Consider the following 26,540-nt stretch of genomic DNA (forward strand, 5'->3'; position numbering starts at 1 on the left):
ACCAAAAGTTCTAAAATCTTTACCTGATGGAGGTCTAGAACTTCGATGGGCGGCAGAAAGTTCAATATTGGGATCATCATTAGTTAGGACATCAGAGCAATTAAATTCAGGGCTACTTCCAACAATTAGGGAGTTCTATTTAGAAAAAGTTCAAAAGGTAAGCTTTAATAACAATATGACGATGAATAGTACTGAATTCCACTGTAGCAAAGCACAACCTATATAACTTTGAGAAGTAGATCATCAGTAAACCAAGATGCAAAAGAAGTGATTTCTCCCCTGAGAGGATGACACTCAAAGCGGGAGTGGGGAGACAGGCATATAAATAATTATATATAATGGCATGTTGTGTTTCTATCATAGGAATTTGTGCAGGGAACAGTAGCAACAAGGAGAGGACAAAGTGTCAAAACTACCTAAGCGGGTTCAGGAGACTTCGTAGTGTGAGTGAAAATTAAACTGACTGTGACAAGATTAGTAGGTGATAAGCAAGAAGAGATGAGGGAAGGAGCGGGCAGAGGGAAGGATGGAGAGATTCCTGGCAGAAGACGATGGGCACAAAAGCAGGAGGTATGACTAGAAGGGCAAAGAAGTCGAGAAAATCATTTGCGTTCAGTAATTTTACCCTTCTCAGAGTTGTTCTTTCTGCTTTGTGTGGCTGCATTCAATTCTTACCTTAATTTGCACCGTTTTACTGGAAATCTTGTGAGATACAGCAGATGGCATGTAAATCATTGAAAAAATGGCCATTCCATTGTCAATCAGGGTCACATTGTAGATATGCACACTCTCCGTGGTCTGTAATAGAATTTGTTGGTTACACTGTACAGGATACAATCATTAAAGAAAATAAACAATCACTTTTTAGGGATCCATTTACCTGAAAATAAATTCCGTAATCCCAGCATGACCAAATGGTAAATCCCTGTATAAGCGAACATCCAGGAAGGCCATCTTGGTTCATATAGACACCAAATAAACCTCCATGGGCTTCATTGTCAAACCACTTTTCCAGAGAATGAGACTGACCTTTGAAGGAAATAGAGAAGCAAAGAATTAACATTATGAATCAAATGACAGTTATAAGCAGTATTGGTTAAAGTTGAAATTCTTTTTAAAAATTAAGTACATAATTCTGATGCAAGTTTTAACAAGATAATCAAATATTTGCATGGCTCGGCCATTTATGGTTTACTTTATTTAGCATTTTTCTCATCTAATTTGTCTCTTCACTGTTACTCAGAATAATTGTATATTCATTTGCAAAAGTTTGACTTAGAGTTAGTACCCTTAACTTATTATATCTGATTAAAGATGAGTTTCCTTAGAAAGATTATGAAGTTTGGATTCAAACAAGGCTAAACTGAAAAATACAATGATAGCTCTTGTTGCCTATCAATGTTGCTGGTTTCTTCTGATCATCCCTTTGTCAAGTTAAGAGTCACTTCCTTAAAAAGCTTTCTCTGACAACCTGATTCAAAGTAGCACTTCAGGGGGACTTTCCTAGTGGTTCAGTGGCTAAGACTTCATGCTCCAAATGCAGAGGGAGGAAGTTCAAGCCCCAGTTGGGGAACTAGATTCTGCACACTGCAACTGAAAGATCCCACGTGCTGCAACTAAGACCTGGTGGAGTCAAATAAATAAACAAATATATATAAAAAACACACACACAAAAAAAACGAGGTAGCACCTCAAGTCACTTAACATGGCATTACATTTTTTTCACTTTGATGTTTAATTACCACTTATTTGTGAATTATTCATCTCCTCTCTTCTATTAGAAATTAGCTTCATGAGAGAAGGAACCGTGTCTAGCTCCTTCACTGCCAGATTCCTAAAGCCTAGAAGGTAATGAAGAGGTAGGTGCTCATCAAATATTTCTTGCATTAATGCGTGCCTGATCTTGGGAAAGATGCTTAAAATTTTATAACTTCAGTTTCCTCATATCTAAAAAAATTTAATGCCTAATTCAGGGTTGTTTCAAAATGAAATGAAATAATCAAATAAAGTGCTTCAATAAATGGAAGCTATATCCATTATTAATATACAGGATAATTAAAGTGGATTTTCATGAAAGTTTTACTTATGGACAAACCAGAGCAGTACCCTTAAACAGCCCCTCCTAACCATGCATAAATTTAAGGATTCCTTATAAAGAGGAGCACTGTCTCCTAAATTGTACATTGTACCAGCTCTCTTGTCCAATTTCCCCAAGATCTCACTTCCTCCATCTTCTACCGCTCTTCCCTTCTTTCTCTGAGACTGACATTTCACCTATGGCCAGTTTGCCTGACTTCCGTTTTGTTTTCTCCCTAAGAAGCGGTTTTCATGTCTACACCTTGCTTCTTCTGCCCAGTGTAGCCCCGTGGACAAGCTCGGCTTCACCTCTGGACCTACTTGTGTCAGAGTTCCTTTCCCAGCTTCCCAGCCCCTCACTTGTCTGGGCCATGAATTGCGTAAATTGATGTTGCATCCCAGGAATTAAATCTTAAATTCCTTTGTGATGTCTCACTTTTCGATTGCTTTAAATATAAAACCTCCTTATAGACACTCCCAATTATTTAGGAAGATCAACATAGTCAGTAAAAATGTATTACATGGCATTATACATATTAGTAAATACTCATATTCACAGGTCATATTTTGATTTAAACAAACCCACAACAACACTTCAAAGAAATTTTACAAAATTACATATTTTAAAATTTTAAGTCAAAGAAGAGCCACTTTTAAGCTGTTGTGAACTACAATATTTAAAAGGAGCATATATCAAGGAATCAGTTAAACCTGTGCCAAAGCTGTTTTATTCCTTCAAAATGTATTTTGCACAAAAATAAAATTAGCTAAAGCCCAATATTTTTTGAATTTATAGAAAAAATGCTTACTCAAATAAATTTCAAAAAGAACTACAGATATGTAAAAAAATCAACTGTAGAAGGGCTATACATTTTTCAGAGAAAATTCCATTTCCTTTAGCTAAGTTTCTCAAGAGGTAAGGCCTGCAGTTCTCTTATTCTATTTTTTTGATTCAATAATTAATTTACCTGGTTTAGAAGTCAAGAGGTTATAAAAATTTATACAGTAGTAAGTGACCAGGCACCCTGTTCCTACTTACCTTTGATGACTTTTTGCTTTAACACTTTCAATGTTTTTTTATGTAAATGCATATACTGGGGTGTGTGTGTGTGTGTGTGTGTGTGTGTGTGAGTTGCTCAGTCATATCCGACTCTTGGTGACCCCATGGACTGTAGCTTGCCAGGCTCATCTGTCCATGGAATTCTCCAGGCAAGAATACTGGAGTGGGTTGCCATGCCCTTCTCCAGGGGATCTTCCCAACCCAGGGACTAAACCCAAGTCTCCCACATTATAGGCAGAGTCTTAACCATCTAAGGCACCTGAGAAGCCCTCATAGACCACACATAGTCTTTTCTTCCCTTTCTTCCACAAAACATACTGTACACAAAATAGTTTGACATACACTGTTCTGCAACCTCCACTTATCATTTTAGAATATCCTGGTGATTTCTCCATGCTAATACACAGGTATGCATCTTTTTCCTTCTTTTTTAGAGGGGCCTAGTGTTTCAACATTTGGCTTTCTATAACTAGCCCACAATAACTGGACACAGGGTAGCTGTCAGCTTTCTGCCAGTACAGACAACGCTGTAATGAATAATCTTGTTCACAAATCCTTTTCTCATTGTTGTAGAGGCAACTGTTAGATTACAGGAAGTAGAAATGTTGAGTCAAAGGTAAATGCCCCTGTAATTGTGGTAGCTCTTGCCAGATTCCCCTTTGGAAGGGTTATATCACTGTGTGAAGAGTGATGTGGGTGAAGGAGGAGAAGAAAATTGGTTTTAATTTTTCTTTAAACCCAATATTATATAGAAAAAACTTTGTTTGTTGAGTTCTTTCAGTGCCCAGGAAGAGGTGATATTACACATTCAACTAACAAACAATAATCATTTATTTCTAATAAATCTGGACAAGATATTTCCTAATTTTAATGACCCAAAGATTTACCTGAGCAAGGTTCACCATCGATGCGGTATCCAGCCCTTCCAAATCCAGCCACTACATTATTTTGTAAGACTGTATTGGTACCTCTATTTATCTAGTACAATGATAAAGAAAATGCTTTAAGTCAGGCTTTTACACAATTACACAATGAAAGCAGGTATGCAACATATACCAGTAAACTAATTACCACAATGCTTTCTGAAATAAAAATTTAATTCATTATTCACCCACATTCAAATTTATAATACAAATGAAGTGCTGAAATTGCCTTAGGTTCTTGGTGTAAACCCACCACTAGATAAGTACATCAAAGTACATTTAAGTCAAAATCCACTGGATGTGGTTCAATATTAACAAGGCATACACCAAATTCCAGTATTATAGTAAGATTACAAAAATTTTGTCACTCTTTTTGGTTATATTCTGTCACCAATTTGATTAGTTAAGATAAAGGCAACTAAGACAATTATAGTGGGTCATTAAATTCAGTAGAGGCCTTCATTAGTTTAAAGAAAATCTGCTATAATAAAAACAGGGTGAGAACAAGTATTAGGTAATTACTAAACAATTTTATTTTACAAGCCAAATCAGAGTGGTAGAAATGAAAGGTATAAGCATAGAAGGTTTATTTATTGCCTAATACCATCAGCAAAACAGACAAAATCTAACTGAAAGCATATTAAACACCCTTATCTTTAAAGATGATAAAAATAGTCAAATACAATTCATAAAAGTAAAATAAAATATCTTTCAAAAGATATAACTAACTTTAATTGACATTTGGTTATATACTAACATCTATGAACACGTGAAACGAGAACATTATTATCTCATAAATGTATACTAAGGTCCAGACTTTTGGATTTTGCTTTAAGGTGACTATTAACAGTTGCACAAAAACAAAATTCAATCCCTATCCCATCTTTCAAAGTGAGCTATTTTTAATTCCTTTCCCCTCCTATGATTTAAGTAAGCAAAATAAAAACAAAAGGAAGCTGTCTTTCCTCCAAATCATCCTGTACTTTCTATTTTCTTGTTCACAATCTTACTCTACATCTAACCAAACAGCTGAAGTAACTGAAGAAACTTCATGGGAAATAGGGTCCAATTAGTAATATCTGATAAGAGTAAATAACCTTGAATAGAGAAGAATTTTAGATGAAAAATGAATTTTAGACCTTCTATATAAGTCTATCATTCCAACTTTTCATATAAGGAAGGAAACTAAATTCAGAGTGTAACAGTAATATGTGTAAGGCATTCAGTCAATTGGCAGTGGAGAAATCCTATAGTGGAGCTTGAAAGCAGTAATTAACATTGGAGAAGGAAGGAAATAAGGGAAAACTACTTAGACCAAAAGACGCCAACACAGAAAAATCCAATGGCTACTGGAGCTCACCTTTTAAAAAATTGCAGTATAATTGCTTTACCATATTGTGTTGGTTTCTGCTGTACAACAAAGTGAATCAGCTATATGTATACAAATATTCCCCCTACTTGGAACTCTCACCCACCCCACTCCCCCATCTCACCCTTCTAGATCATCACGGAGCACTGAGCTGATTTCCCTGTGCTAAACCACAGGTTCCCACTATCTCTCCCTTTTACACATGGTAGCTTACAGTCTTCAAATTTGTTCATACTACCTCAATTGCGGCATGCCAGAGCGTGGAACTCAGATCTTTTCTGTTCTGATAGGTTCCTGGCCAAACTGAAAGTGTAACCAAGTTTCCCCGGACTCTGTTGGCATTCCCCCATATTCTTATGCCTAGAAAAAAATAAAATCCCCCCAATACATATAAATTTGTAATGAGTACTACGGAGAATGTTGTACATTTCTTCAATGAACTCAGTTTTCTAGTTTGAGCCCGACAAAAGAACCTCTTCAATTTTAGAGCAAATCCTCTAAACTCTTTGATACTCTACCTCTTTAACAGATTTCCTGAAATAGAATCTTCTGCGGTGTTTGTTAAATATGTGGGTTCACAGGCTCTGCCCTAGATTTTAACAAACACACACTCATACTGTACACACCTTCACTGAGTTTGTATTATGTTATAGAGGGATATTCAAGAAAGGTTAATTCCCTACAATTAAACTTACTTTTTATAAAATAATAGCATTTATTTGTGAATAATCTTTCTGACTGATATGTGAGAAGTATGTTAAAAGTCACATAATTTAAAATATCGATGATTAGGTAACTCACATAAGAGCACCATCTGGAAAATAATTCTAGAGCTGTACTGTCCATAGCTACATATGACTACTTATATGTAAAGTAAGTACAATTAAATTAAGTACAATTAAACTTAAAAATACAGCTTATCAGTCACATTAGCCACATTTCAAGTGTTCAATGGCCACATGCAGTTTAGTAATTCCCATGTTAGCACAAACTTAGCCCATTTCCATTTTTGCAGAAAGACCAGTTGGACACCATGGCTCCAAAGCTTGCATGCAAGGCTATCTGAGAAAGACAGATTATTAGACCAAACTATTATCATATTACCTTCCCCAACTGTAAAGTGAATGACATTATCATCTATGTCCAATCCATCTGTCCCAAATACACCAATTGCAGGGGAAAAGGCATTGTGAAAAGCACAGCCTCGAACATAAGATGAGCCACGTTCTTGAATCTATAAAGCATTGAGATTTAGTAAACATTTAAAAAATAAAACTAAAGTATATTTAAAGAAAAAAAATTGAAGTAGGTGATTTTCAGTAAACAAATTTTGATAAATAAAATACTCAGTTTATATTCCATGAAAGGATATGATTTCCCAGGAGATCTTTTAATGCTAGGAAGTTGCTATATTCTTCAATTTATGATTAAATAAAGCAAAAAATTGTTTACTTTAAAAGTGAATTAAAAATTCTCCAGTGGTTTTCTATGCATTTATATTTGTTTTATCACTACTTATAAAATGCAAAGAAATTAAAAATTATTTTTTCAGAATAGTTTATTATATGATCACCAGGGATTTTTTTTTTAACTACGAAAGGTGATACTCTAGGCAAGGGATTCAAATTCAAATATCTGTAGGAAAACAGTCAGTAGTTTAGGGGTTTCAACTTCAAACTCACATGATTTTTTAAAAATTTTTATTTATTTATTTTTATTGACTATATGGTTGATTTACCATGTTGTGTTAGTTTCAAGTGTAAGCAAAGTGATTCAGCTACACACATATATCTATTCTTTTTCATAGTTTTTTCCATTATAGGCTATTACAAGAATATCGACCATAGTTTCCCTTGCTATACTGTAGGTCCCTGTTGTTTATCTATTTTATATACAGTAGTGTGTATATGTTAATCCCAGACTCCCAATTTATCTCCTTCCCAATAATATATGTACATATTTTATTTAAACACTTTTATTTTATATTGGAGTGTAGTTGGTTACAATGTTGTGTGAGTTTCAGATGTACAGCAAAGTGATTCAGTTATACATATATGTATCAATTCTTATTCAAATTCCTTATAAGAGATACACTCTTTCTCATTTTTTCTTAAGTCACCAGCCCTCTAGGCATATTTATCTTCCCAGATATCTGGGAAGAAAAATATGCCTTTTGACAGAGGCATGGATATTCAGACATGCTTTTCATTTGAGAAATTTAAGCAGTACTCACTTTGTTTAATAGTAACTATTTGGACATATTTTTGGTCATTGTAAAGCAGACATGTGAAATCATAGACCTTCAATTTTTCTACCTCCTGTGCTCCATTTCCTTTTTTTTTTCTTACTGGCCTTAAATAAATGAATGACATGGTTGGAGTCAAGTGGTTCCAACATGACATACTTGACATAACCAGCAGGATGTGGTTAGACTCCTGCTGTGAGTCTAAAAATGTTAATGGGAAATATAGCTAAGAAATTTTTATCATATTAAATTTAGTTTTAGAAATTCTAAGATGTGGCTATTAAGTAAAGTTAAATGAAAATAAAATTAAAATATTTAATTTTGAGTATATGCAAAAATTTTAAATAAAGTACAAACCTGTCCGAGGTTAAGAAATGTTACAGCATATCTTGGGTCTGTGCTATCTCTGAAGCCTTCTTGACCACTGTGATAAAATTCCACATTACTTATTCTTGCATTTCCTGGTGGGGAAAAAAGTTACACATTTTTTTCTTTGAAATTGAATAAAAATTTTTGAAAAACTATGAAAGTTCTAGTAATTTTCCAAATTACAAATTTGTTTTCAACTTTTTCAAGGAAATTACATTCATTTCTTGTTCTTTTAATCCAAATAAGGTAATGTTTCTAAAGCTGTTTTTTTACTGCCCTTCCAAAAACCTCATTCAACATTTTTTTCCGAATAGAATCCGTTCTCCACGGAATTTTAATATCACAGATGTACTACACATTGGGGTCGCAAAGAGTCGGACACGACCTAGCAACTGAACAACAACAACTATATATCTGTCACTGTATGGTGGCCTTTTGGAGGACCATAAACTGTTTAAGCTTTTTTTGCCCCCAAGAGTCAGTTTACACCTGTCGGTGTTATACTGTCCCTGTTAAGAATGCATGACATGAGATACAATTTATAATTTACCTGACATTTCAATTTTGATGCTCCAAAGAGCTTTTTAAAGACATTGTCTTTACATAATTTTTTCCAGAATATGCACTGCCAAGTATCTGCAGATCGAGTTTGTCATAAGTGCCAATGAAGTGACAAAAAGCAATTTCATAGATTATTAGGAACAACCATAACAATCTGTGAGAGATGACTCTATGTCAAGCTCTGTACTAAGTGCTTAACAGGCTATGTTTAATTCTCGTACAACATCTGCGGGTCAGGAACTCTGATTACTCTTTTATACAGGTTAACTGGGGCACAATGATTCATGTCCAAAAAAAAAAAAACAGTAGAGAATATTCCTTGTTTCAAAAATTGATATCTAATGAAATGCATTGGAGAAGTTATTTTACACTAGAAGGAAAATTGATTTCTGTCTGGAAATCCATGAGCCGGTGTTTGTATATATGGTGAAGAACTTAAGAAGTTCATAATGATACTAATAAAAAAACAAAACTAAAACTCCTTGTCACCTTCACAGGATGATTGGGAACCAACATTATTTTGAAAACCAAAAGATAAAAGGAAAGAACTCAACATTTTTTCTATCTAAATTATCCTTCAAGGTGGTCAAACAGTTGTCTGGGGAAGCTTCTCTTTATAGAAATATTCAAGATTATAAAAGAGGAGGGAATGGTAGGTAGTATTACCTTTTTAAACCTCAATGATTTAATAGATCCAGGCAATGATTATTAATAACAGCTAGCTTCACAAAAGGAAGAACAATTGTATATTACGTGCCTATTAATGGCAACCCACTCCAGTATTCTTGCCTGGAGAATCCCATGGACACTGGAGCCTCATGGACAGTGGAGCCTGGTGGGCTACAGTCCACAGGGTCGCAAAGAGTCGGACACGACTGAGCGACCTCACTCACTCATTAATGGAAAAACAACCACCACTTGTGAGGAATTCTTGCCTAAAAATTGAGTCTGGGTCTGGTCATTTTACTAGTTCTAAATTTGCTACTTATTCATAGAGAATACAAAGGAGGCAGGAACATGTTAAATTCTAGGGGTGCATCACTAATTGGGGCTATTGCAGACCCTATCTGACAGATGACCTAGCTTCTTTTATTAGTAAATTACAAGGGAAGAAAAACGAATCAGAGATTTAAGATTCATAACCAGTTGCACTATGGATCCATTTAGAGTCCAACTTGAACAAAAAGTCAAAGAGAAAGAAAGAAATAAAGAAAGGAAGGAAAACAAAGAAAGAAGAGGAAAATGGGAAAGAGGAGGAGGAAAGATGAGGGAGTGGGAGGGAGGGAAGAAAGGCGGAAGAAGGAATGAACTGGAGAGTTCTGAACAACCATTTGATGTTTAGAAATTATAGCTAACATTTTAAAATCTGATTCTTACAGATGTTTTTAAAGATGTCTTTTAGATTTACACTCTGAAATATCTCTAGATGAATATGTGATTACTTCATTCATAATAGCCAAGATATAGAAACAACCCAACTGTCAATGGATGAAAGGATAAAGATGTGAGATACCCTCCCCTCTATCTATCTAAAATATTCCACTGTATATATACATATATCACATCATTCAGGCATGAGTAAGAAAGAATGAAGTTCTGTCATTTGGGACAACATGGATGGACCTGAAGGGAATTACGCTAAGTGAGATAAGTCAGACAGAGAAAGATAAATGCTGTATGATCTCATTTATATGCAGAATCTTAAAAAACTTCTGCATATAAATAAAATGGACTCAGGTTCGATCCCTGGGTCAGGAAGATCCCTTGGAGAAGGAAATGGCAATCTGCTCCAGTATTCCTGCATGGAGAATTCCACGGAGGAGAGGAGCCTGGCAGGCTACAGTCCTTGGCATTGTGAAGAGTCGGACACAACTGAGCGAATGACATACACAAGAAAGCTGAACTCATAAAAACAGAGAATAGAAAGGTGGTTATCAGGATCTGTGGCAGCTATTTAAGGGTATGAACTTGCAACTAGTAGATAAATAAGTCCTGGAGATCCAATGTAAAGCATAGGGAAACAGTAAAAATACCATATTATAAACTTCAAAGTTGCTAAGAGACTAGGTCTTAATTGTGCTCACCACAACCAAAGAAATAATAATTATATGACATGACAGAGATGTTAGTTAACAGTACTGTGGTAATCAAATGGCAATATATAAAAGCATCAAATCAACATACTGTACACCTGAAACTTACCCAATATTATGTGTCCATTATATCTTAAAAAAATATATGCCTACTGCTTCAAAATAATCAGGGGCTTGAAGAAAGTGGGTGAGCACATAGGTAAAACAAGATTGGCCAAAGCTGATACTTGTGATAATTGGTGATGATAAGCACTATACATTTCTCTATTTTTAATATATGTTAGAAATCTTCCTTTACACAAGAATAACAGATTGGTTGTGCTTGTTATGAATTGATTTGTCTTTGAGTGTGATGCTGGGCGGCCTTCTCGGGTGACACTAGTGGGAAAGAATCTGCCTGCCAATGCAGGAGATATAAGAGACGCAGGTTCGATCTCTGGCCTGGGAAGATTCCCTGGAGGAGGGCATGGCAACCCACTCCAGGATTATTGCCTGGAGAATTCCATGGACAGAGGATCCTAGTGGGCTTCCAGTCCATAGGATCACAGAGTTGGACATGACTGAAGCAACTTATCACCAGGCATGTGACAGTGGGTAAGCTGTTACCTAAGGTCATTGTTAATTTGATAATTAGTTTGTCTATGAAGATAAAATTAGAAGAATAATGTTAGGAATTTGGTTCTGGAGGGTGGTACCTGGACTATATAATACATATCAAGGCTCTGTTTTTCAATGTTAAAAAACAATACATCAGGCCCAAAACAGAGTCCCTTTTGTTAAGCCCTGTATCACCAAACAGACTTAATTACATTTTCAGCTCTCCTGAAATGGAATCTTAAACCAGCCCATCAGGAATTGCCTGATCAGAATTGATTAGGTAATCTGCTTGATAAACCTCTGCTCTCCCTACATGAAAAGTAGCCTTGCAAGTGCCAGTCCTCTTCTTGCCTAGTATAACCACCTTGTTGCTGCTTCCTTCTGCCTATAAAAGTCTTCCGTTTTGCACAGCTCTTTGATGCTCCTTTGCATTTGTTAGGTTGGCTGCTGCCCCATTCATGTATCCTTGAATAAAGCTGACGAGATCTTTAAAATTTACTCAGTTGGATATATATATATTTTAAACACAGGTGATCCTATAAAGGAGTGAGGATTATTTAAGAATTAAACATGGAAGAGACCATGCTATATTTCATTTAGAAAAATAAACTGAATCTGTACTAACCTTTAAAAGTCACCATATTTTCAGTGAAGGAACTGACTAGGACACGTGCACCGAAAGATTCCTTCAACCAACCTGGATAATCCTCACCAAGTATTTTGATATTCCTACTTAGTATCCCAACGTCGGCGGCTAATGTGTAGCTCTGACTAGTTCCAGGAACGTGGTATCTTTCAGCTGCAGCAGAAGGACAGTTAGATTATTACCAACACTGAGAAATATCTGTCTTTATTAGTTTCTTTGCAGCTTACAGGCCACATAACGTTGTAATATGCTGAAAGTCAGAATAAATATATGAATTGATTCGAGTTACATGCTTAAATGTACACAGATGGCAGCTAGAAATTATCCCTTTTTATTTATAAAAAATAATCAAAAGTAGTTCTTCTATTTATAACAAAGCAATTATTATAATTGCTTAGAAAGTTATTGCTTCATAGGTATTTTGCAATCACTTCAAATTGTACATAAAGATACACTTGTAAGGCAAGTTGGGGAGCTTACTGTAATTTTAACAGATGAGGAAATGAGAAGTAAATAGAGAAGTAAAAGAACTTGCCTATGGCCATGTGGAGAATCAGTAACACATAGATATTACCTCTGCTGATGCTTAACCCTTGCTTTGTTCTGCTTTTCCTATGATATGTTTTGTACCAAACACAATTCTTTATAAATATGTAGTATATCCTATTTATCAAACACAGTCTTTACATTTACATTTTCCTGATTTAAAAACATAACCTAAATTACATTCTACCTTTCAAGAGATCTCACTCAAAACTTTTAAGACAAGCAGGTACATTTCAAACAGAGAGAAGTATCTGGCACTTTAAATGAAAGAATCTATACTCTCAAACTTCAAAAACTACCTTATGATTGAAATATTCTTCAAAGAAACCCTTTACTTTTGATTTAAAGAAAAAATATGTGATATAGAATGATAAACATGTGCTTCTATCAAAATACTGCTTTTAAAAGTTTCTTTTTTCATGCAGGTCAGATATCCACCAGTGTATCATGCCGCCTTAGCTGGGGTTCTCAGGAATGTCAGAAGTACCTGAATGGCTTTTCTAACATTACACTCCTGTCTGCTTCCACCTCCTGTGATTCAGATGAAGGTAGCATGTGAAATGAGGCATCCCTGGTGGCTAAGATGGTAAAGAATCTGCCTACTATGCAGGATACCTGGGTTTGATCTCTGGGTTGTGAAGATTCCCTGGAGGAGGGCATAACAACCCACTCCAGTATTCTGGCATGGAGAATCCCCATGGACAGAGGAGCCTGACAGGCTACCGTCCATGGGGTCGCAGAGTTGGACATGATTGAGCGACTAAGCACAGCACAGCATGTGAAATGGGAAAAGGCTGGGGTGCTGGGAAGGCCCTGATTCTACAAGCTGAAAGATCACCTTCAATTGATTCTGATTAATTCCTTCTCTCCTTGAGAATCAGAGTTTACCATTTTGCAGTAGCTTGTCTAAAGGCAGTGGAACTGAGGAATGTGTCAGTGAAACCAATTAGGGCAAAGATGCTCTTGGATCAAGGTTTCTCAAATTTCAGTGTGCGTAAGTATGTCTGCTGCTGTTGCTGTTGCTAAGTATGTCTAGAAGCTTGCTTAAAACAGAAAGTGCCAGCCTTATCCCATGGAATATAATGGTCACTGCCGAATATTTGCTGAATAAATGAATACATATAGCAGGAACTCTTGGCAGCCAACACATGAAGAGTAGCACCCTCTGGGTACCACTGTCAATCTCATTGAAATGCAACTATAAAATAATTGTGAGATATTTCATCAAATAATTGCAATTACAGAGGAGAGGACTAAAATGTGACTTTTTCAAGATATTTTAATGATATAGCTATTTGGTTAAAGAACAGCCACTTACCAAAGTGGGTGTAGGAAAGGGTATCATTGAGAATGAGAATTTTGTGATCATGCAGGATTTTAACGATGCTTCTAGTTTCCGTCTGGTGGAAATCATAGCTTGTGGTTGTTATCACAATCTCTTCACCCTCCTTAGAAAAATTCCAAATTCAAGACAATTTAAAAAAATAGGTTTATATCTCTTAATAACTATTAAATAATTCTAATTTAATGTATATTGGTTACAACCATAGTATTATCAGAGAAAACAAACCATACCTTTAGGTTTCTAAAATAAATACGCTTTAGTCTGATACCAAGAATTCTATATCCTGAATTATGTTAACATTTCCTCAAGTTGAATTCAGTCACTTAATATACATTTTTAAAATTAGATAGATCAAAGCAAATATATTTGTATTTTTATTAAAAATTGGTCAGAATAATACTCTTAAGACTTAAAAAAAATTCCCCCCAGATTTTTTTACACAATTAACTATAACTGGATATTCCTGAAAAGTGAGAAAGGCAGAGAAGAGTGACAGTACAGGGTCAAGTCTTAGAATCTCTATCATATATGACAAGCTCCTCTTTGTCATCCAAGCCTCTGCTCAACTATACTTGCAGAGGAGGAAAAAGATGTTTTTCCTCTACCCACCAAGTTCTCAGCTAGGATCCCTGTAACAAAAGACTGAATTATAAGAGAAAAGCGTATAAACTTTATTCAGTGTAAGTTTTATGTGACAGAAGACTTGAAGACATTGTTAAACCTGAGCATTTAACAAGTTGTTTATTTATACATGTCCTGCTGCGCTGACTCTTTGTGGCTGCACGCAGCCCTTCTCTAGCTGTGGCAAGCAAGGCTACTCTAGCTGCAGTGCACGGGCTTCCCAAGCAGTGGCTTCTCTTGCTGCAGAGACCAGGCTCTAGGGCACATGGGCTTCAAAAGGTGCAGCACTTGGGCTCAGCTGTTGCAACCTGGGGGTTCTAGAATGCAGGTTCAGTAGTTGGGGTGCACGGGCTTAGCTGCCCCACAGCATGTGGAATCTTCCCATACCAGGGATTGAACCTGTGTCCCCTGTATTGGCCCCGTGTCCCCTGTATTGGCAGGCAGATTCTTAACTACTGGGCCACAAACCTGAGCATTTTTATGGAACAGTGGGGAGTACAGGGAAAATGTGATAGGGTATGAGCTAAGTGTAGGAAACTGGGATAAACAGCAACACTTGTCCATTCTGATTCCTCTGTATGTCTCTTTGTCTTTAGAGCTGAGGATGGTCCTTTCTTCTGGGTATAGGCAAATTTCACATGAAGGTTTTATGACCTGCTTCAGGGGAAGGTCAGAAAGTCCTCCTGCATGCGCAGAAAATTTTCAGCTTAAAATAGTCAATATTTTGGGGTAGCATGTCCTGAATCCTGTCACACCTTTGAGAGAGGCTTTCTTTGGCAACTCAATGTCATCTGCCACCCTCTACTATGGCAGTCTCTATCACACTTGATTTATTTCCTTCATTACAAAGATTATGATCTAAAATTAACACATATTTATTTATTCATTTAGTGTCTGCCTCTCCCAACTCAATGCAATTTCCTCTCTATTTTGACAAATTTCTTCACAAATGAATCCTCTGTGCCTAGAAAATGTTTGACACTCAGCTTAATATTAACTGCATAAATAATATGCATAAATATTAACTGGATCAGTAATAATAATGATAATTGGATAATGGGGATATTTAAATCATTTAATCACCTTTAAAAAGTAATCATACCTCAACTATCACAATTATCACATGCAAACCTATGAATGTAGTACAGATTGGAATTGCCACTATTCATATTCTATCAAAACCTCTTACTTAGCCTATGCCTTTTTTTGAATATCACTAGGCATCAAGATCTGGTTTCTTTCCAAACACTTAATGTGTACAATCACGAATTAGAAGCAAATCTCAGACAAGTAAGATAACACAAAAGTGCATTTAAAAAAATTCCTTTTTCTGTTTGCCAAGAATTTGTAAACAAATTTTTTTACCCTCAAACATTCACACTTCCCTTTTATAACTTATACATAATGTTCTTTATATATTCTGAAGAACCTCTGACACCACAATTTTTAAATGCCTGCTGTCAAAGTCAGATATTTGAGTGCAAGCTAATTGTAAAACACATATTTCTTACCTGGATGATCATGTGAGAAAATAAATGTCCAAGAAAATAAAGAAGAAACCTTTTTAAGTTGACCCACTGCGTGTTTTTACTTCCCCCCACAGAGTAATTCCTCTACCTGCCAATCCACAGCATCCATCAGAGAAAGGACTTTGGAACCTGCTTGTGCAGTTTCTGAGAGTTTCGTTTTATATATCGAATGTGGAATTCCATGAAGATCCAGTTCACCAAACACCCCTGAAGGAGAAAAACCCACCCCTATTTATTCACCATACAGAACTGAGTTAGGTGCTAGTATAAAATGAAACAATAGATATATTTCAGTAAGTGATTGAACATTTTAGAATTAATGCAAAGGATTAGGGTTATCTGCTCAGGGCTATAGAAGAAGGGTTTGGCTCTCTGATCCACTGCTAGGAATCTGGTCCTTAGAAATTAAATCCAGTACACAAGGATACACGAATGAGGATGCTTAATACAACAATATTTGGAAATAGTAGAAAAACTAGAATTAATCTAAATGTACATCGATAGCAGAATGAAGGAGTAAATTAGAATATATTATAATACTGTAGTATAATATGCCATAAAAAGGAAGAGCTTTATATGTAAGTATAGCTCTAGAAAGATATTCATATGTTAACAAGAAAATGCACAGTAATATATTTAGCTTGACCATGTTTTTGTATAAGGCTTCAAGTCATTTTATGTAATATGAATATAGACATAGATAAAAAGCATGAAAAGAACATGTTAGAAACTCCTAATGTTAGTTTCCTCATGCAGAGAGGAGAACTGGTAAGATGTATGTCTTTTCTTGATATTGTTCTGTGTTGTTAGAACTGTATTTTTCAAATAAAAAAATAAACACATAAAAGCAAAAAAAAATTTTTTTTAAGGTTGCATTTGTCTGCCTCAGGAAATTTTTTTTTCTTTTTCCTTTTCTTTATCTCACACTGTGTGGGATTTTAGCTCCCCGACTAGGGATCAAACCTATACTCCTTGCCCAAGAAGCAAAGTCTTAACCAACTGAACCCCCAAGGAAGTCCCAGGAAACTTTAAGATTTGAATTTGTCTGTCTTAGAAGAGCTAACTCAATTTTGAGCCATTTAAAAAATCCCCTTACTTACTATCACTGTTTTAGAAATTGTACATTAGAGCGAGTGAAGCACATTTATTGATCTGGCCAAAAAGTTCGTTTTCGGGTTTTTTATAAGATAGTAGGGGGAAAAAAATCTGAACGAACGAGCTTTTTGGCCAACACAGCATGTATCTTTTAAGTAAAGATGCAATGGTGATTTGAGAGAATAGCATTGAACTATGTATGTTATCATATGTGAAATAGATTGTCAGTCCAGGTTCGATGCATGAGACAGGGTGCTCAGGGCTGGTGCATTGGGATGACCCTGAGGGATGGGATGGGAAGGGAGGGGGTTCAGGATGGGGAACACGTGTATACCCATGGCTGATTCATGTCAATATATGGCAAAAACCGCTACAATATTGTAAAGTAATTAGCCTCCAATTAAAATAAATAAATTTAAAAAAAAGATGCAGTGGTATTAATAAAAGCAGTTATTTACTGGGACCAAATTAAACCCTCTCAGGTCCATTGCTTTCTAGGCTCAAATGCGAATCTGTACAACCACACAAATGCAACTCGAAAATTAAAACACAGTAATAGTTACAACTGGATAACTTACAGCAGAGTCAACTGATCCACAGATTACTAATACTGTGTAGGAATAATGTGCAGGAAAGTTACCTTTTAGGGGAAAAGTCCTAAAGTATGAAAAATAGTATTGTTTCTATAAAAGAAAGATTATGAAGAAAACCAGATTAGAGAAATAATCTACATATGGAGTGATCAATGTTAGTTTTGTAATAAATTACATTTTGGTTTAGAATTTAATGTGGCATGATTTAATTTTTTTAAATGTCAGCAACTTTATAACCCGTTAGTACAAATCAGTGTTTGTAAAAACTTCTAATACTGTAAATTTATGAACTGAGGGCAAGTCTGTTCGTGCTCCATGTTTTAAAGCAGATTCTCAAAACTAACATGATTCTTTCAGTATCTGGTATCTGGGAGCACATACCTAAGACCTTGGATCCTTGATTTGATCCTTCTGGAAGAGCCCACTCTGGAGTAGAATGATTCCCTCTGAGAACAATCTGTAATTCTCCTTTGAAAGGATTGTCTTCCCAGCCACCGATTAATCTACCTCCCTGAAGTGAAGCAGAAAGTTGTTAATACTTAGAAACTGCGCAGGAAAAACTTCCCCATAAAAAATGAATTAGGAAGGCTTGCAGCCTCCCCTAATGAAAATAAATGAACTGTTGTTTTACAAAAAACAGTATTGTAACTAGAAGTGATCTTAATTTAACTCCTCCACTTTGGGATAGGCAGTTTAAATGATTTTGTCCAAGGTCAAATTCAACCTCTACTTTTGAACTGGACCTAAAACTGAGACCTCCTGACACCTAAACTAATGCCATTTGAACAGATCACACTGTATCTTAAAATAACACAGCATATATAAAGTATATTCTTTTCGTTTTTGTTCAGTTGCTATGACTCTTTTGTGACCCCATGGGCTGTATCTCACTAGGCTTCTCTGTCCATGAAATTCTGCAGGCAAGAAGACTGCAATGGGTTGCCAGTTCCTTTCTCCAGGGGATTTTCCTGACTCAGGGATCCAACTCGTGTCTCCTGCATTGTAGGTGGATTCTTTACTGCTCAGTCACTGGGGAAACCAAGCTATGCTATTCATGAGCCATCACTGTTAATACAAATTGCTATTACTCAATGGTTTCTGATTCTATGCCAGGTGTAACATGCAAGGCTTTACACATTTTATATCATTTAACCTTTACACTAAACCCATGAATTGGAATTATTATCCTCATTTCTTAGATGATAAAACTGATGTGGAAAGAAGTCAAATAACTTAACCTGTTACCCAACAATTTAACAATGAGGGAAGGATTCAATTGTAGTGGTAACTTCCCTCTAAGCTCTGCATCTAACCAAGATATCACGTATCTTTAAAGCTTTAAAGGCCTAGTTTTATGAAAGAAAGGCTCCCAGTTATTTTTTAGTGGTGCTTAATAGCTTTTGGTTAAGCTATTCTTTTAAATGAACACCAATTCAACACTGACAGAACAATTAAATTGATTAAACTACTACATATTCAAGACCATCTGAGGTTTATGAGAGAATGAGGTGATTATTTCAAACTGAAATATTTTTATTAGTCTGCTCCTGGTTTTCATAATCCCTTCTACATCCATTCATCTTAAGAAATGCTGTTCACTTTCTTTTTTTTTTTTTAAAGGCTTAAAATCTTTTTTCCCCCCAGAACTCCAGGGAATTCTCTGTTAGTTGCAGCAAGCTGTGAATTTAGTTTTACCTAACAATGATATAAATTATTTTAAAGGACTGAAAATGAGGAGACCTCATACTACAAAGTAGCATGATAATTACCACACAAGGAATGTGTTAAAATGTAAAGAAGAGCAGAAATATAAGTTCAACGTATTGAACATAGCCTTGCATTTCATGGGGTAGAGCCAGTTGTGTTTCCATTCACATCAATTGAATATGCTTTCTTACAATCTGTTCAATAAATCTCCAACATTTTAGCACTTGGCTAGTAAGGGTGAAAGTTAACAAGACCCTCAGTCTTACCTGCAGTGATATGTAGGTAGCATTCAGAACAACTTTTCCGTAAGAAGACTCTGCAGCTCCTACATTATGCTTATCTTCCAATTCTAGAACCCCCCGAATAGCAAGCCTTTCCATTGGTGGAATATCTGTGTCTGCCACAATCCATGTTCCTATAAAACAAGACTTTAATGTAAGGAATATAACATAATCCATACACTGTAGCCTAAAGTTAAAACATTGACAGCCTTATTGGTGAGTCCTAATTTTGAAGTTAGTGAGTCTTTTTTCCATATAATATAACATCCAGGATACAGAATGGAACCCACCTCTTCACATTTTCTTTCTCCAGGGTGTGCTGTGTAACAGTATCTACCCTAACTGCTAAGTACTGTGGCATCTATCCTAAAGGTGATAAACACAAGCATTTTATTTATTTACATTTATGCATTTACCTTCAGGAATAACAACATTTGCTCCTGGGTAAGGTATGGTATAATTATTTTCTCGAGATGATTGCCAGAAAGAATTATTCGACCATAAGCTGAAAAGAGAAAAGAAATATTTCCATTTAGTATTATCTCTGTTTATTTAATAAGCATCTCCTTAGGGTGTAGCACTATACTAGATGTTTTGGGGATAACAGAATGCAAATTAGATAGTTTGTAATTTCACTGACAAGCTAAAGTATGCAGTTAGTAAAAGACTCAACACACATAACTACGTAGAGATTTTTCTCCATTGAAGAAAACTATCTGAATCACTTTTTCTCCTACTAAAGCCTTATTGTGATACCCTAATTCTTCCTATCACATGAATAATTTGATTTCTTTAGAAGATTTCTCTTCTAAAACTTTTTAATTTTATATTGAAGCATAGTTGATTAGCAATATTGTGATAGTTTCAGGTGAACAGCAAAGTGATTCAGTTATACATAAACAAGTACCTATTCCTTTTCAAATTCTTTACCCATTTAGGTTGTTACCTCATATGGAGCAGAGTTCTCTGTGCTGTGCAGTATGTCCTTGTTAGTTACCTACTTTAAATATAGCAGTGTGTGCACAGGTGGAAAAGTGAAAAGAAACGCATCCTTTGTCCATTTAAAGATTCTTAGATATGGTGCTATTTCAGGGGAAAATGACCAAAGGGCATATAGTTAGTTAGATTCTGTGAAGGAGGCCTGGAAGATCTCTGCATTGGAAAGGATGGGTCAATGAAAGTAAGCCCCTGGGCTGGGGGCACAGATAGCAGTCTATAACCAGAGTCAAAAGTGTTGTGTTAAATTGAAATAAGTATGGAGAGTGTGTGGCTTTCCAGGTGGCACCAGTGGTAAAGAATCCTCCTGCCAGTGCAGGAGATGCAAAAGATACAGTTTCAATCCCTGGATTGGGAAGATCCCCTGGAGAAGGAAATGGCAACTCACTTCACTATTCTTGACTGGAAAATTCCATGGACACAGGAACTTGGTGGGCTACGGTCCATGGGGTTGCAAAGAGTCAGACACAACTGACTATGCATGCATAGCACAGCATAGGGAAAGTGTGTTGGAGGAGATACCATCTCTACTTAGCATCACTATGCCTGCTAGAAACTATCTCAGTACTGCTAGTGCTACTGCTAAGTCACTTCAGTTGTGTCCAACTCTGTGCGACCCCACAGACGGCAGCCCACCAGGCTCCCCCGTCCCTGGGATTCTCCAGGCAAGAACACTGGAGTGGGTTGCCATTTCCTTCTCCAATGCATAAAAGTGAAAAGTGAAAGGGAAGTCGCTCAGTCATATCCGACTCTTAGCGACCCTATGGACTGCAGCCTACCAGGCTCCTTCGTTCATAGGATTTTCCAGGCAAGAGTACTGGAGTGGGGTGCCATTGCCTTCTCCGATCTCAGTACTAACTGTTACAAACAATATTATTACACAGTTGAGGGTATTTTCCTGTCTAAAAATGATCACAGAGGTTGCTATGCTGCCTGAGTAAGAAATTTAAAAAATGTTCTGATACTAATGCAGGAAGTCTAAAGAATAACCAATATAGTTTGTTTAGTTAAAAGTATATTTTTATGACACATTTTAATTACTCAGGTGTAATTACTAAAAAAATCTGTTGTTCAGAAATCCTGTTATAAAAATTTTGTCTGCATGGGTTTAAAAGAGAAGCTAGCGGATCATTTAGAATTATTTATACTCACAATAATACATTTTTTCATGAAGCGATCTCAATGAAGGTTGTTTAAAGGTTATATCTATCTAACTGAATAACTTGATCAGCACTGTGCAGATTCAATAGTTGAGTTTATCTAGCTTTTCTCAAGCCTTTCAGTCTTATGCCCAGCAGCACTATACTAGATGCTATATATTCTTCTAATTGCCCATTGTTATGATCAGTAAAGCCTCATATCTCTTGGACTAAGCACTTGTGTGTTGTGTAGCTAGAACTGTATATTCTATTCCTGAGGTACAGTTTTGGATCAAGAGTCTCTTTGTTCTCACTGATGCTGCTGCTGGTTAGTTGCTTCAGTCATGTCCAACTCTTTGTGACTCTATGGAATGCAGCCCACCAGGCTCCTCTGTCCATGGGATTCTCCAGGCAAGAATACTGGAGGGGGTTGCCATGCTCTTCTCCAGGGAATCTTCCCGACCCAGGGATTGAACCCGGGTCTCCTGCATTGCAGGAAGGTTCTTTACCACTGAGCCACCAGAGAAGCCCGCTCTCACTGATAGCTATCTGCAAAATACAAACTAACAAGTCCAACTGCAACTATTTCTAGTGAGCAGAACTCATACTGTGGGAGGAAAAAACCTATACTATGGTATAAACGTGAAGTATATGTTAGGGGGGCAGAGGCCACATCTCTGTTCTCAACCTAATCTCAGTGCTCAGCACAGTGCCTGGAACATGGCAGGTACTCAGTAAAATTTTTTTTGTGTGTGGTTGAATGTATAAACATATTCAATTGTTATTCTTTTGTGCAACAGTTATCCCAGTATCTGTATATTTTGAAGTTATAATTCACTTAATAAATAATATTGATTCGTACTTGATGTGCAGTACTGGGCTCTTACATGCCTGCTGCTGCTGAGTCGCTTCAGTCGTGTCCGACTCTGTGTGACCCCAGAGATGGCAGTCCACCAGGCTCCCCCGTCCCTGGGATACCCCAGGCAAGAACACTGGAGTGGGCTGCCAACTCCTCCAATGCATGAAAGTGAAAAGTGAAAGTGAAGTTGCTCAGCCGTGTCCGACTCCTAGCGACCCCATGGACTGCAGCCTTCCAGGCTCCTCCGTCCATGGGATTTGCCAGGCAAGAGTACTGGAGTGGGTTACCATTGACTGTTAATTCTTATTATTACCAACATTATTTTTATGGTTATTATTTGCCTGTAGGGGACGCAATATACATCAAATCAGGATCATGCCTCTAAAGGTCTTAAAGACTAGTACTGTCATGTATTAGTACCACCATATATGGTAATTACTATAATATGAGGTAGAAAGTGACATTTCATATGAGAAATATAGATAAAGGGCTTTACAAGTTTCAAAGATAGAAAAATTATTTTTAACTAAGATAGTTAACATATATTTAGGAAATCAAATATCTGAAATAAAATTATACAAGCTGTATTATGAGATTTGACCAAGATAGTTAATCTATCTAAAAAATGATACAAATGAATTTTATTTACAAATCAGAAACAGACTCATAGACACAGAAGACAAACTTATGGTTACCAAAGGGAAAAAGGGGTAAGAGGGATAAATTAGGAGTTTGGGATTAGCAGATATACACTACTATGTATAAAATAAACAATAAAGTCCTCCTGTATAGCAAGGGAATTACACACAATATCTTGTAATAAACTATAATGGAAAAGAATATGAAAAATACATATGTATAACTGAATCAGTTTGCTGTACACCAGAAACTAGCACAACAGTATAAATCACCTACACGTCAATAAAAAATAAAAACACAAACACAGAGACACAAAAAGACTGTTATTCTAGATAAAGAAATGCCACCTGCTAAGGAAGCATTGATTCTCTGGTAGCTCAGCTGGTAAAGAATCTGCCTACAATGCAGGAGAGCCTGGTTTGATTCCTGGGTCAGGAAGATCCCCTGGAGAAGGGATAGGCTACCCCCTCCAGTATTCTTGTGCTTCCTTGGTGGCTCGGACAGTAAAGAAATCGCCTGCAATGTGGGAGATCTGGGTTCAATCCCAGGTTGGGAAGATCCCCTGGATGAGGGCATGGCAACCCACTCTAGTATTCTTGCCTGGAGAATCCCCATGAACAGAGAAGCTGTAGCCTGGCGGGATACAGTCCATGGGGTTGAAAAGAGTCAGACACGACTGAGCAACTAAGCACACCATAGCACAAGAAAGCACTGGATCAACGAGGAGACAGTTTCTGGTGCTGTTCTGAGTGTGTCATCGAGAAGTTTTGTGATCTCAGGTAATTCATTTAAGGTCTTTGGGCGTCAGCTCTCTCATCAAATAATAAGGGAGTTGGTCTAATAATTCTGATCTAACATTCTGCAAGTATGAGATTCCCAGTAACTTTCACACATAATGTTGTGAGATTTTTCCATCTTGTCATCAGGGTGGCTGTAATGCTCAAATGAAGCAATGAGTGTGGAAGTGTTTCAGGACCCTCTGTGCAGGAGGAGGCCACAGTATCTTAGCCAGGATGACACAGGAAAAGGATGCTGTCAGGAACTACTGAAGCGTATTAATGAACAGAAGGCCTGTATACTTATATGTGTCTGGTCGCTTCCTGGGAATTGGTTTTCTTGATGGAGGATGTACAGGAAAGCAATCCTGGAGAACACAGCAGTAAGCTTGGAAATTAATAATAACGTCCTTCACATCAGAATCCAGGGTCCCAGAAATGGACTGGCTCTGATGAAGGTCATTTTTTCCTGACACTGGAAGTGAAAATAAAAGCAGTTTAAACTAACATGATGATCAAAGCATCTGAATGTAACCAAAACCATGGCAATTTGAAAATACTCTTTAGATAGTAACTTAGTATAATTCAAATGTATGGAATAGGTATGAAGAGATTCCGACAAAATGCACATCTTAGAAGTAGAGTCAAAGTATCTTGACAAAAACAAATATTTGAGAACTCTTATTCTCAATAAAAGAATTCTTAAATATTTTTATTTTCCAAAAATAGTTAAACAATAAAAACAGAAACAAAATATATGACAGTTCATTGTACTCATTTTCCTCTAATTTTGTAAAATATATTTTGGAGTCAATTATGAATGATGGTGCTACCTCCAAGCATAAAACATAAGTTCTTAATTCTATTCAAGGCCTTTTCCAGCATAAATTTAGTCTCCATTCTTTAATTCAACAAACACTCATTAAATCCTGCTGTATACAAGGCACTATATAATGCATTTGCCCATTGAGCCACTATTCTCCTCCTTTAGATGAAGCAATAAATAAATCACTTTTGCCTACTGAATACATACCCAGGTAATACAGAGTACTAGTGTTTGCTTCAAGGTGCCAGTCTCCATTCTTGCTAGTATTCCAGTTCAGTGGATTTGAAGAGCCATTCCTCATATCAATGATATTAAACATGTCAGGATTTTGAGTGAAGTTATGAGATATGATTACATAGTCTTCTTCCTATTAAAGTTTATTTTAGATGTTAACATACTGCATAATATACACTCATTTTGATGACATGAATCACTTAACTCCTATATTAAAAGTTAAGTTTTGGTTTAGTTTGTTTTTCATTTTGTATTTATATTTTGTTTAACATGTCATCTGTCTATGGCAATAATGCTAAGTTTATCACTAAGGCAATGAAAGTTTTTTTTCCTTCTCTCTCTTATATATGTATATATGTACATACATATATACATATGCACATATATGTATGTGTATATATGTACATATATACATATATGTATATATTTTATATAGGTATATATATACACACATACATATGCATACATGCAGAGAGTATTTAATTTCTGTAATATTTCAAAACATATGAAACAATGCTAGGCATTTATTTTTTGGTTGCCACATGTAGTATAAGCAGAAGAATGTGAACAGGGAGGAAAATACACAGTTCAGGAAACTGGTGACCGTTAGCAGTAGAGAGTGACGATTGATATCAGAGTAAGCCATGCAGAGGACTTTCGCTTCATCCAAAAATATTTATTTCTTTAAAAAATCTGAAGTAAAGAGTCACAGAATGTTACAGAATGTTCGATTCAGATAGCTAGGTAGTGGGCATATGGGACTTGGGCCTGCTATTTTCTGTATCTGCTGTATTTCACAATACAAATAATAAAGCCTTTTACTATTTTCCAAAACATCATAAGTACTCAATAAATGTTAGCTATTATCATGGATATAATAAGCTTAATACTACAGGAATGTGGCAGAAAGATTGCTTGCTTCTGATTTTTGAAGAAGGATTCTTTTGGCTTGCTTCTGAGATTTAAGATGGGTCATGAAAAGTATAAATATGTGAGGCAAGGACAGTCTGGGTCTCACAACTGGTGTGAGTGGGCTGCGTTAGAATAATATGCAACATAAGTGATCAGAAGATGGATTATGCAACTCTTTATTTACCTTAAATCCATAGAATGTTGATGTATATGATATGTTGGTTATGTGATCTACACCTTTAAAATACCAGTTAATGTGTTTTGCATTTGGAATCAGAGCCATCCAACCAGACATATGAGTCAGTCGTTTCTTCTGAAAGGGAATAATGCTTGTGCCTATAGGATATAAACAAACAATAGTAATCTACCTAGAAAATTTCTTCTCTTATGAGTAAGTGCAAAGGTAAATATTAGTCTAGTCAATGGAAGTCTCTAAAGAGATCAGTATAGCATTTCATTACTTATGTTCTAAATGTCTTTGTTGACCTGAAGGCCCCAATACT

The 26,540-nt window shown here is 36.2% G+C and overlaps 1 protein-coding gene across 1 annotated transcript in view; it reads right to left on the reverse strand.

Moving 5' to 3' along the window:
- The window catches only part of PKHD1L1 (PKHD1 like 1), a 179,964-nt gene that overhangs the window by 37,959 nt on the left and 115,465 nt on the right, over nt 1-26,540 (reverse strand). Inside the window, exons 51-66 of the mRNA XM_068983663.1 lie at nt 26,222-26,373; nt 25,099-25,258; nt 24,369-24,540; nt 20,073-20,161; nt 19,642-19,790; nt 18,050-18,179; nt 16,069-16,187; nt 13,804-13,933; nt 11,919-12,092; nt 8,031-8,134; nt 6,533-6,662; nt 5,667-5,788; nt 4,024-4,114; nt 881-1,029; nt 676-798; nt 24-135 (exon numbers count right to left, since the gene is read on the reverse strand). Of these exons, the coding sequence (XP_068839764.1) occupies nt 24-135; nt 676-798; nt 881-1,029; nt 4,024-4,114; nt 5,667-5,788; nt 6,533-6,662; nt 8,031-8,134; nt 11,919-12,092; nt 13,804-13,933; nt 16,069-16,187; nt 18,050-18,179; nt 19,642-19,790; nt 20,073-20,161; nt 24,369-24,540; nt 25,099-25,258; nt 26,222-26,373 (2,106 nt within the window). The remainder of the gene's footprint in view (nt 1-23; nt 136-675; nt 799-880; nt 1,030-4,023; nt 4,115-5,666; nt 5,789-6,532; nt 6,663-8,030; nt 8,135-11,918; nt 12,093-13,803; nt 13,934-16,068; nt 16,188-18,049; nt 18,180-19,641; nt 19,791-20,072; nt 20,162-24,368; nt 24,541-25,098; nt 25,259-26,221; nt 26,374-26,540) is intronic.

The sequence above is a fragment of the Capricornis sumatraensis genome, chromosome 11 (genome assembly GCF_032405125.1).
Source record: "Capricornis sumatraensis isolate serow.1 chromosome 11, serow.2, whole genome shotgun sequence".
Taxonomy (NCBI): Eukaryota; Metazoa; Chordata; class Mammalia; order Artiodactyla; family Bovidae; genus Capricornis; species Capricornis sumatraensis.